At 35.2% G+C, this 12,956-nt stretch overlaps 1 protein-coding gene across 4 annotated transcripts in view; it reads left to right on the top strand.

The window, feature by feature from the left end:
* STXBP4 (syntaxin binding protein 4) overlaps positions 1–12,956 on the top strand; it is a 67,247-nt gene that overhangs the window by 1,440 nt on the left and 52,851 nt on the right. For all 4 annotated transcript variants that reach the window (XM_062010736.1, XM_062010735.1, XM_062010734.1 and 1 more), the window contains exons 2-7: positions 547–669; positions 7,843–7,916; positions 8,104–8,199; positions 9,217–9,286; positions 10,105–10,179; positions 12,333–12,418. In XM_062010736.1, coding sequence (XP_061866720.1) covers positions 632–669; positions 7,843–7,916; positions 8,104–8,199; positions 9,217–9,286; positions 10,105–10,179; positions 12,333–12,418 — 439 coding nt within the window. In that variant the 5' untranslated portion in view covers positions 547–631. The remainder of the gene's footprint in view (positions 1–546; positions 670–7,842; positions 7,917–8,103; positions 8,200–9,216; positions 9,287–10,104; positions 10,180–12,332; positions 12,419–12,956) is intronic.

Genomic DNA, 12,956 nt, shown 5'->3' with positions numbered 1-12,956 from the left:
TCTACATCTGTCTTCATGTGGGAATTCCGTAGGCACTGAATACCAGACTGTAGGTTTTAAAAAGTATAAGAAAACAAGACATACAAACACCTCATCATGTTCACAATGACATTCTCTTCCCAAGTAACTTTTACTGGAAAAAAAAAGGATATCTTTTTTCCTGTCTTTAGCAGTCACATCACTTTATCCTGAAATTGTCATCTCAGTTACTTCATTTTTTAAAGATTTTAATTGCAGGGTTCAGGTTTACCCTAGTTCCTACCTCATAAATTAAGAGGAAATGAGGATGTGAGATGTTTTGATATGATATCCACCACTCTGAATTATTAACTGCTTACTGTTTTCCTTTGGTACAATATACACCACTCTGAGTTGTTATCTGCTTACTGTTTTCCTTTTCAGCAGTGAACTGTACCTGTTTCATCAGGAAAGTTTTCTTTTCCCGCTTGATCTCAGCTCATTCAGTAATAAATAAGGTTTGTTGTCAGTGCCTGGAAATAAACATTGCCATGTGAATTTCAAAAAGTGCTTTCTCCTTTTTTACAGCAGTTATTATCCTGGTTACCAACCAGTACTTCATGTGTCAGAATTCTTCACTTTGAACTTTTAATAAAGCAGTGCACCTGAGAAGATGTCCAGTACAGATCCCCTAACAAATGCAGATAAAAAGTAAGTACTTTTCTTCCCCACACACAGGAATGCAATTGCTGGATTCTTGCAGTTCTAATGGTAGGATCTTGTTTTGATGAAATCTTAGAATAGCTTTGATATTGACAGACTCTGAAGCAATATCTTTGAAAAGCTGGTGCCAACAGCAGTGAATTTACACATAAAGGGAGGGAACAGCTCTTAAGCTTTTCATTAGGTTAATCAACACTTGATTTGGACTGGTTGTGTAGAGATAAACTGCACATAGAATTTCTTAATGCTTCTGCAGCTATGAAACCATACTTGTAAGCTATATAGCAAATTATACCCCTGTATATATAGGAAACCTGCAGTAACATAGGGTACTGCATGGAGTTATGATTCTATGATAATGCATTACTTGTTCAGAGTACTATGTGTGCATGCTTTCAGTGTTTTAGATGTAGTGCTTTGGAAAAATCTTAATGTTTAATAATACTGTGTGATATATAATGCTAATTGTATTCATTCTGTCAACTGTAATGTTATCCACTTAACAGTTAAAGGTTAGACCAGAATCTAAATGAAGACATGGATTCACTTGTGAATAAAAACCCTAAACCTTCCCACACTGCTAAGTAACCACACCAATGCTGTCATCAAATCCATAATTAAAAGCAGGTACAGACAGCTCTTGCTGGACTATCATGTTTTCTTTCTTTTGCAGTAGAATCCAGGACGTAGTATTCTAAAGTATTGTCCAACAATTTAGCATAACTTTGAATTATGCCACCTCATAAATAACTTGATGCTTTTCAAGAAAACAAATTCACAAAACATTAAAAATATTAACTGGCTTTTTACTGGGATCTGAAGGAGCAAACACTCTGCTTATCTGATGGAAATTCAGGGTCTACAACACAAAGATACACTTTGAAAACAGCCGTGGCTTGCTAAATTCGTGTGGAAGGTATATTGTACGAATAGTTCCTAGATCACAGTATTCCAAAGGCAATTTTCACAAGAGGAACATGAAAGATGTATATGACTGCATCAGCAGCTACATGATGATGGAAAACTATAATTTTGTATATTTTTCTTGGTTTGTCCTAGGAGACAGTATCAATGTACAATGCTTCAAGAATGTACGTGGTTGTATGTTAATTGAGGTTTACCTAAACTTCAAATAACACCTTTCTTCTCTAGGCCAGGGGTTAGCCTCAAACCGTTCATGCTTCTCCACAATTACAATGTTGCTCAAGCTTTTCTTCATGTTTGACAATTGCCATATAATGACATACAATTTCTTTTAATCTGCAAAATGTATTTTGAATAATTAGTGGGTTTGGATAGACCAGAAGTAAATGTTGCTCCTGCTATATGACACAGACTTCTCTAGGTTGTAGTCCTTAGTATCATAATGAATTTTTACCTTTTAGGGTTAGCAAACCTGAATGGCTGCAGTTGCGTCTCTGGCTTGTATAGATTTTTTATAAAAGCACTTAGTTTTATTGATAGCAAAAAAATTTTGTGAGTTCTGCTTCTGAAGACTCTGCAAATCTCTTTGTAATCTGCTAAATTATCCTGTAATCTATCTCAGTTGCTAAAGCATTGTAAAACTTCCTTTGGGAAAGGTGAGTCATAATTAATAATGTTGCCAGAAGATAATAGTTTATTAACTGTTTGAAAAATAATTGTAGCTTGTTTGGTGCATATCATAACAAATGATGTCTCTTGAAGATTTCGATTTTATGCAGTTTTAAGTTGTTACAGTATCCTTAGCTCTTTCTGACAGTAAAAAGTAATTTGTGTTCTCCTAAGTGTGTTCTTGAAAGGCAGAGAATTTTCCAGAGATGCAATAATACCATTTTTGTGTGTGAATACTTTAGAAGCATTAAAAGCATCACAGATGCAGAATTTTGAGGTTAAAAGGGACAGAAGCCTCGGAGATGAGTTCAGGAAGCTGATCAATGCATAGTTTACTTGAGAAGGGATGGAGGAGCAGTTGTTTGAACAAGTGATGTATTACTGGCATAACTAATAGAAAGAGTTGGGAGCAATAAGCTTAATAGTACTTTACATTTGCCTTAAATTGCTTGGAAGTTGGCCATGTTTGGTTTAATAAAGTATTTACTTTGCTTTTTAATAATAGAAATACATAGCCTTGAGCCAGACTTTTAATTGGAGGGGAGAATGTCTTTCTGTTGCAGAGAACATGGCACTGGAAACAAGCCATATTGATCTGACTGATTTGTTCTGACAAATGTTACTGATAACTGATACCACAAATTGAACAATGACAATTTGGTTAGTGAAAGGCTGTTGGTATTTGATCTTCTCTTTCATTGGTCTGTAATGCCAGTAACAGCAGCGGAGTTAAACTGATTGAGAAAAGACTACAAAGGGTCAAACTTTCATCACTGATTGAATGTGAGCAATCCAAATGATGTCAGTGACCTCTTCACATTTTAAGAGCTCGGAAGGCTACTTCGTACTGCCATCACTGATCTGCTTTTTAGTCTCTGCTGGGTCACTTTACTCTTCTGCCCCTCATATGTGTGTGTGTGTGTGCGTGCTACAGACTCTGTGGAATCTAGGGGCATATAAAGCACATTGGCCAAAAACAAAAAGATCTTTTCACCCCAAGGATTATGTGCTAGTGAAACCACAGTCAATACAGCTTCAAAAAAGAAGAAGAAAAAAAAAGAGATGCCTGACATATGCATTCCTGGCATAGCCAGGCTGCCCTGCTGTGCTGCTCTAGACGCTGACAGATGCTGTCTCATCACAGGGTTATTCCCTGCTAGAGAGGATTCACCTTTCTACCTAAAGTCCTCAGTGAACACAGAATATTTGGGTTTCAGTTTAAACTGCAATATTTTCAAGATCTTTTAGAAAGAGGAGGAGTAATAGAAGTCCTTTTTCTGATACCAGCCTGGAACAAAGTAGCAGTTAACCAAAATTATGTCAGATGCTCAGAACTTCTGGAAACGCATCTGTCTGTAAGACTAAGCCTTGTAACAGAGAAGACTCTTACCTCTGGGAACAGTGGTGTATTTTTGACTTTTTCGCCTAGATTATTTGCAGTGTAATGATATAAATTCACCATCTCTAGTTGCTTTCATGAAAAGACCAGATGTGTCAGCTTCCATTTGCAGAGAAAATACGTAACTGAAATTCTATGTTAACTGTTGACTGTTGTATATTGAAAGACTAAAAACCAAGTTAAAGAGTGACACGAATCAATACTGTGATTGAGAATGCAAAGTAATAGCGTAATGGCATTTCTTTCATTAATGCTTTCAGTCTGTCTGCTTTGTTGGCTTTCCCTTTTGTGTGTGGATCTACATAATCCAGTCTGCTAGGAAGATTGCTTTGGAAAGGTCATGAGTTATTGCTTTTGACCTTGTTTGGACAAAGCATGGAAATAAATTATTAGAAGAACATCGGAAAACAAACTTAATTTAATTATCTATCTGCTAGATATAGATGGCATAATCACAGCTGTAGTTAAGTGCAAGTACTTTTTCTCCCCTTTGTGTTTATCAGTCTAAAGTTGCTATAAATTGTTTGTAAATTGCCATTTCAAATGGAGAAAAAGTCAACGTTATCTCGATAGGTGAATTAGTGGATGTGACGCAGAGGGTTTCAGAGGAGATTAAGTAGGCAGAGACACTCCTCTCGAGCTCTGTTTGGTTTTTTTCTTTAGTTAGTAGCAGAAGTTGTCCAGCACATAACCTTTATCTGGCAGAACTGGAAACCTGCAGTGTATTTCAGTTGCTTTGTCGTTGTCTTTGCTGCCGTACTGAAGAATGTCTTTACTCTCACCAGGAGATGAAGATGAACCAGAGCGTTTCGATGGTCTTTCTCTCTTATACTGGTACGCTTAACCATTAGGGTCTGATGGCAGTTTCTAGTCTGTGATTGGGAAAAGTACAGCAAAGACAATTTACAAGTTGTAGATATTTTCAGCTTTTTTCCATAAGCAGAATTTATAATTTAGGTTTTTGTTTAAGCATCAGGTAATAGCAGTTTTGTGAGGGAAAGGTATTATTATTCATTGATGAACCTAGGTAAATATTTTGTTTGTGTACATAAATGACTAATAATGTCTCAGCAATCCAGGTCAGAATATCCAGAGCCAAATTTTCTGATAAGTCACTAGAAGATATGAAACATAAAGCTGTTGAACTTCCTTGTGTATGCTATTAAAAAGTAATAGGGGAAAAAGTATAAAAGATTTCTTTTCAATTGCCTTTGCTAGCACATCTGCACAAAATTATACACCCTGTTATTAGTACTTCAGGACTTCATTTGGAGTGTTGAGTTGAGCGTTTTTTAGTGTAACAAAGTAATACTGTACATTTTGTAGAGGTTTGCTTGTTTATTTCATCTGTTGCCTCATATCTTCACTGTGTGCTAAAAGCTTGCTTACTAGTGTTTTTGCATGACTGCTCTTTTGCATCTTTTTCTACAGAGAACATGGAAATAATTTTTTTGGTTTCACTGCCAATTGATTTAGAAGCCTGTGTCCTTATTTATACTGTTGATTTATACTGTTTCTAATGATTTGGAGGAAGTATTCTGACACTTCATTAATATTAAATCATGATAACATGAGGTAAATGTAGGATAGGTGCTAAATCCAAGTATTTTTATAGTGAAGCTGTTAAAGCCCTGATTGTTTCATTAGAACTGCAAGAAGTAGCTTGACTTGAAGATCCATCTCTAAGTAATATGAGATAAAAGCTGACAGCAAAAGTCAGCAAGATGTGATATGCTAAATAAATTTAAGCATTTCAAAATCTTTATCTTTACTTTTATGTGATAAAGTAATTTTAAGCTACATGTATTGGAGGGATTTAGCGTTTAAAAACATAAACACAACTGTAAAGATTTTTGTTCAAAGTGTCAGTTTGAATTGTAAGCAGTGACATCATGACAAATTCACTGTTTCGGATATAGATTATTCCCCTGCACTGAGAATTATTATTTCATATATTCTCTGTATTCTGTCTTTGTCAGAACCCATTTAAAGTTAGTTAGGATCTCTCTTTTCAAAATACTGCCTGTTACTTCTAGAAATGCAGATCTTTCCTTGTGTAAGTGTTCTGTGCCTAGATCTGATCATATTTTGTGATCCATATAGCAGTATATACATAAGTTCTGGTGAACTTTAGACTTAAGAGTCTGAGATTTGATCTTTTAAGAGTTCATTAAAGTAAACTTCTGTGTGAGACTGAAATAACTTTGTTCTTGCTTTTTTAATTTTGATAAAGAAACTGTAATGTGAAAACTGCTGAGTGGCAGAGCAAGCATCAGAGCAGTAGCAGCAAAAGACAGGACAGAAAAAAAACAGAATAGTCTGCTTATCTTAAAGAACAATGTACCTTGTTCAAGTTTTCAAAGATGGATACAAATCAGGACAGACCCATAGAAGATATGAATAGTATGTTGTCTTTCAGCTTCTAACCAATTTCAGTTCATGGGATAATTGAAGTGACAGTACTAGGTAGTAATGCAAAGTACTCTGCAGCTGTAGTACAGAAGTAGGTTATCAAAAAAGTTTTGTTCGAGAAATAACAGTCTTCAGAACTTATTCTTCCTTTCAGACTGTAATTAAATAAGAGCAATTTGGTTCACTTTTAGCCTTACAAAGAGTGCCTTGTGCTCTCTCATGCAGTAGCAAGGCCATGTGCAGTCTTGTCAGTGGCCAAATACACCGACTACTTTTCATCATTTCATTTTAGCCTTTGAAACAAATACTTCTAAGAAATACTACAGTGAAAATTGTCCAATGCTTGAAACTTAGGCTTCCTGTTTGTTTCTAAAGATCATTTATTAGGTCTGTTCTTTTGGCCAGCATTTCTAAAGCAAAGGCTAATTTTGCAAGTACGTGGGCATTTGAGGTTGTGGTTGCTTTCCAGAGTAATTGCTTGTCTCTTGATTTAAAAACTCATCCAGTTTTCCTGTAGAAAACCAGAAGAATTATGACTGTTCTTTAGAAGCTGGATCTCTTGAGAAGTGGGAATATTTGGACCTTCTGGATATCTCTCTTCCCTCTGCCACTGCACCTTTTAATGACATGTACTCCAGCTTTTGTACAAATCCCCAGTTTCAGGAATGGAGTTCAGGCCGTGTGCTGGATTTGCTGGCGTGGGAGGATTTGGGTCACTATGTCCTCCACTTTGATCTTCTTTTCCCTCCTGCTTATGAATTCTGCTTGTTCCATTTCACTTTAACATCGTGCTCTAGAAAATACTACTCGTTACCAAATCTAGAATATATAGGTCAAATCAGAAAAACCTAAGTGATGCTTCTGCTTTTTTCTAGAAGGAATCTGGTGAGTCTTCTCCAAAAATTATACAGTGGGAAAAATATGATACAACTTGGATTTTTTTACAATAGTTTATCTAAATGAAAATAAAAAGTAGGAAAGGCTAATCTGGATTTATAGGAACTCTTACCATTTTGCATTGACAGAACAGTATGCTGGTCATATTTTTGGTGGAACTTAAGTTCAGGTTTCAAAACTCTAATTGTGATTTGTATTCTTCATTCATTCTTCAGCATTATCAACTGCCTCCAAAATATTCGTCTGCCTTTAGACAATTTCACCGAGTTTTGTCTTGGAGTGGGAGAGTGCACAGGGGAGCTGGAAATAAGAGTTCAGAGAGAATCCTTTTTAGAACAAAGAAAACAATGTTCAGTGAAGAACTAGGAGACTGTAGGGAAAATATTAGGATCATAAATAACCACAAAATTATGTTGGATATCTTAGGAAATATTTTTTATAAACACTATGTTAGCTGTGGTTTTGTTTGAATATTTATTGTGTGATCTAAAATGCATAATAAGTTTTATTGCTTAAATGCTAAGCTGGAGCAGGTTATGGGACTTTGTTTGTATTTAGTCATGATCCTTGTATTGTAAACAAAGTGATATTCACTGTCAGCCTAAAAAGCTTTGGGAGAGAAAGGAAATAAACTACATGTACTTTATTTTACCTTGCCATCTTGTATTTGTTATAAGGAGATAGACTGTATGTTGAGAGAGTGAGTGGCACAGAGGGAGCAAACACTGTGAAGTTATCAGTGTAGAAAACAGGTTTTAGTTTGTATTAGTGTTAAAAACATGGTCACTGTATTTTATAGTAACATAACTTTACATAGGTTTCTGTATTTAGAAATTAATGACTTTTACTTTATTCCTTAGGACCATTATGGGCCCTCATGGAATCAACCGAGCTGTTCACCGCATTTCTTTTTCTGATTGTCAAAATGGATTAGGTAATTAGATTGCACATTCTGTTGATTCAGAGTAAACCAAATCTAAAAGCACCTGGTGAGCTTTTCCAGTTCACAGTCATCAGTAGAAGTTTAATTTATCTGGCTTTTGTGGATTTGGTTGCAAATCCGTTTAGCGCGGTAAGTGGAATAACCAATTTCTTGCTTGTTTCTTTTGTTTGTTCTGCAGGAGTTAAAATTATTGGAGGTTATCGGGCACAAACAGCAGAAGATTATGGGATTTTCATAAAGAGAATTCTACCTGGAGGGGTTGCTGCTGTAGATAGTAAGTAATCTGAAGATTTTGGTACAAACACATTGCATATAAAAAGCCATCAAAACAAGTTTCTTTATTTTCCTTTGTGGATAAGGACATCTAAAGCAACACGATTTGTGAGGATCCAAAGTAAGTCGTGTCTTACTTTAAGATAGAGAAATGACACTTTGGACCCTTCACATGAAAAGATTTTTAATACCCTCCGTTCTTGAATATGTGTTCAGGTCTTGATATGGCTGGAGTGAAATCAGTTGGCAATCTTTCATCACTGCTAAATGAGCTGAACCTCTCTATTTGTAAGGGATAAGAATGGTTCTTGTTTTGTTTTTTTCTCCAATAGTAGTTAAGGTGTTTAGTGTGGAAATAAGAAATCATACAAGGTAGAGTTTGTGATAATAAAGTTACAGAAGATACTTCTGTCCTTACATTTGTATATGAAGCTCTTTAAGATTCTGTCTGGTCTTGTGCAAAATGATCATTTAAAGTAATCTAAATCTACTTAAAAAGTGATAATTCCTGAACTTAAGATTTGCCAAAGGTTGAATAGAATTGGTTCTAAAAAATCTTTTAGATGTCTTTATTACAGAATCACAGAATGTTGGAAGGAACCACTACAGATCATCTAGTCCAACCCCCTGCTAAAGCACATTAATCTAGATCAGGTTGCACAGGAATATTAATGTATAAAACATTAATATGTCTATATATAATAACTTACATGTACATTAAGAGCAAAATTTATCTGAAAGTTGATTCCACAACTGTGAAATATAAATCCAAGTCCCACAAATATTTGTGCTATGTGTAAATAATACAAATAGCTGAACAACACTTATTTTCAGTGACTATTCTAAGACTGATTGATAGCTATTAGTCTTATCACAATAACCTTGCTTAATTAGGATCAGAACCTAATCTGCTACAAGTTGTAAGGTTGTTTATTGCATTTAAAATAGAAAGAAAAAGCCCTTTTTTATTCCCATGATATAGAATGTTTACTGTTTTTCTGTTGATTTCGTTAATAAGGCCGTTTGCTCACTGGTGACCTAATTTTAGATGTGAATGGAGAAAACCTAAGTGGAGTAACCAATGAAAGGTATGTTCATGCTGATTGCTAAATACTTAGTAGAGTTTGGAATATTACATGCAATATTTTTGTCTTATTGACCACTGGTTGAAAGAGCACAACTCCATTGAGGTCCTTGGAATTCAACTAGCAATTAATTTATCCTACCAATGAACTCAGTAAAAGCAACAAGAGTTTCTATGCTTTTATAATGACAGAATAAGCTAATTTCTTAATGTACATGAAAACAGCATTAAAGTATTAAGCCCTTAAAATATTTTTATAGTTCTCTATAGTCAGTATAGTTTTTATAGTCAATTCTGGTCAATGTAAATGATGCAGCTTCACTGTAATGAGACAATGAAGAAGAAGTTGTTCAGAAAAATCTGTTGACTAGTGTTGCCTGGCTTCTGTAGCTGGATCACCAAAGATCAATGCAGCTTAGTTTTGGAGACATAGATTTAAAATTCAAAGAAAAATTACAGTACATATTACTGAGGGAAAGCACACCTGAGTAGTAGTTTTCCTCTAGTGCAGTCTGTTAATGTTGAAGAAGTTCCATTCCAGTAGAATGGACCAAGGAGAGATGGGGACAAAGGGAAGGAAAAGGGAGGACAATCCTAGTTTATTCCTCTCACCAGGCACAGCCTCACCACAGTCTATCTTTAGCTCAGTGCTCCAATGCTGAGTTTGAATTTTGCTGCTGGATAACTTTTTTCACTGTATCCGGCAGTGAAAATTAACTACATTAAGAATTTGTCAATTTTTCAACTCTTTTAGCCTTACTCTCTGTGTACTTTGTGACATCACCTGCCTATATTTATTTGACTGGTTTTCTCCTCATCTAGGGCTGTTGATATCTTGCGAACAGCATCAGCATCTAATCACATGTCTCTGCTAGTTGCTAGAGATGAAGAAGCAAAGTAAGTGAAAAATAAGGCATTGTTCTACCTCTAACAAGTAGAAAGACAGCACTGCATCTTAGGTTGGGTGGGCAGACATGCATGTATTTTTCTTTCAGATTGATTTTAATCACAGAATTGCACCGTGTCATGTTTTTCTGTATAGTGTTTGATGCCAATTCATTCTGAGACAATTTGCCTTAATTAAAGTAGCAAGCTCAGGCCAATTTCAGTTTCATGAAAAGGGTTTAAATATTATGTTACCAGCTAATACCATGGTATTTAAATGATTTCCCCTGATTTTTTGTTTAATTAAAGATGTACATATGTAATTTAAACTGGTCTAAGCTTCTGAAAAAAAAGGCAGATTTAGTTATTGTGTCCCCTCAGAAGTTTACTTTCCAATCTTTAATGACCTCTGAATTAGTTTGAATAAGTAGGTTAAACTGGTCACTGCAGCAGGTAGTTCAAAATACATCAGTTATAAGGACATTTCCATTAAATATTGCTTTAACCTTGCTGTTTAAAGTTAAGCCTATAAACCAATATTAGCAGAGAATCATCAGAAATGCTGGGATCCAGGTCTATATCCCCTTTTGACTTAAATCTCTGGAAGAAGCGGCTGTTACATAACTACATTTGTTAATCATTGCGAGAGTATCTGCTGTTATTTGACTTTCCTGGGATGTTCCATTTAGAGAGTAATCTCTCCATAAGGGAATTTTCTCTAAATTTCTTTAGCCATTTGTCCAATCTTCCTCTTTCTGCCCCTTTATTTTCTGGTTTTAACAGATATTTAAATTACTCTGTAGCCTTTGATCTCTCCTGTTTTCAGACTGCCTAGATATATGTGAGGTCCACTCTTAATCTGCTTTTATCTAAAGCATACTGACCTAGTTCCTCTAAACTCTTTGAATAATTAAAACCCATCAGTCTTTTTACTGTTCTGGTGGTGTGCCCAACGGCCTGTGCACAATTTGCTGCTACCTTCAGGCCCTTCCTTACTCAGACACCTGTGAATTAATTTCTTATGACCGTACATTCCTATGCTAAAAGACTGTTTTACACTCAGCTGTGTTTATGTGTGTTCCCTGGGTCTGGCCTTAGTCCAATAAACCTTGCAATTTTTACAAAAAATAATGCATCCAGCAGATTTCAACAAGCCTCTGCAGTTACTGGAATTACTTGGGAATTACATTCCCTGCCACCTCTTAATTCTCTCTGTCTAATTCTCTAATATTAATTTGCTGATATTTCCAGTTTACATAATTCTTGATTATTTATAAGTTTTAATCTATCATCACTAGAGGTAATTGTTGTTCAAATTAGAAACATTTTTTTTAGAGTTAGGATGCATTCAGTATTAATCAAGAGTTTTTGTTTCCTTTTTAATGCATGTACTACACAATGTACATCATTGCTGCTTTGTTCTGGTTTATTATGATGTGATTGGTTTCTGCAAAGAACTTCTGCTTTTATGTTTTTAGTAATAGTTTTTCATCAGTGCATCTGACCAAGAATTGCCCTTTATTTCATCTACTTGGGCTTTTAAAAAAAGACTTCATAGTAAAAAAATAAGCAAAGCCCAATCACATACAATATTTAATACTTAATTGTATCTACTTCTGACAAAATAGACTGCAAATTTCTGAGAAAGCTGAACAGAAGTTAAGAATTTACATATGTTTTATTCATTCTTGAAAAGTTAGAAATATGTCTTCTATCCTCTATTTTGAGATGCTACATCTTTGTCAGTCTCCTCTAGATTCTTGTTCAGTATACTTGAACTGAAAGCATTCTTAAAAAATATGACTGTGCTATAGGTATATTATCTGATTCCTTCTAATATAAATAACTTGTTCTGGACCTAAGTAATACCCCTGTCTTACTCTCTGTAGTTGAGTTAGAAGTTCTTGAAGTTTTGAAATCAGGGGTAAAGAGAAGTAATACTTAAGCTTTTCTATCAATAGTCCACTGCATTCATAGTCTATCCCTATTCCATCCTTATCCTTCTGTATTATGTTATATTTTTCTTGCCTCTTCAAACATTTGACAGGAGTATCCCATTTCAGAGGTTGAGTTTCTTTCTCAGTTCAATAAACAGTACCGCGTTTCAAAAGGGGAATGTAAACCAATGCCAAACTCTGACAAAGAGGATCTTTTTGTTGCCACAGGAAAGAATTTCTTGACCTGATGGATAAGTATGGCTCTCACAGTGACACTAACTCTTCAAGAAGTTCTCCAACACAACTTTTACCTGGTGAGAGGTTGCTTCCTAGCCTGACATAATCCTGTAGGACAGTAGTCTTTTTTTGGTGGAGTAGAGCCTTCACTTAAAACTCTGTCCATCTGAGGAGGATATATTGGAGGAGGTGCCTGAAAACACATATTTGCTTAGACTTTAACATTTAGTTTGTATCTCAATACTTGACTTGAAGGATTTGTGTGTCAATTTCCCCCACTCTTTAAATAAATATGCTATCACCTACAGCAGTTTTAAAGAATGACTATGTAAAAGCAGTCAGTATTTGTAGATGAAATGCACCATAAGATTTCAAAGGTATTTGTAGATTAAATGCACTCTTTCAAAGTCCTATTAAAAATTTGAACTAGGATACCATAAATTCTAATCCTTGTGCAATTGTTGCCTAATTAGGATGCCTTTCCTTTAGGAAAGTCAGTTGATATGTTTTTTTGCACACAGTTTGAAAAGAAACCCCATCACTTGCTTTAAAACATCACTTAATTTAAAGAATTATTCCCAAGACCCTGAGTGGCTCACAATTCTTAACTGTGTA

This window comes from Colius striatus, chromosome 18, assembly GCF_028858725.1.
Source record: "Colius striatus isolate bColStr4 chromosome 18, bColStr4.1.hap1, whole genome shotgun sequence".
Classification (NCBI taxonomy): Eukaryota; Metazoa; Chordata; class Aves; order Coliiformes; family Coliidae; genus Colius; species Colius striatus.
The sequence above is the reverse complement of the archived record's forward strand: the minus strand, read 5'-3'. Positions and strand labels throughout refer to the sequence as shown.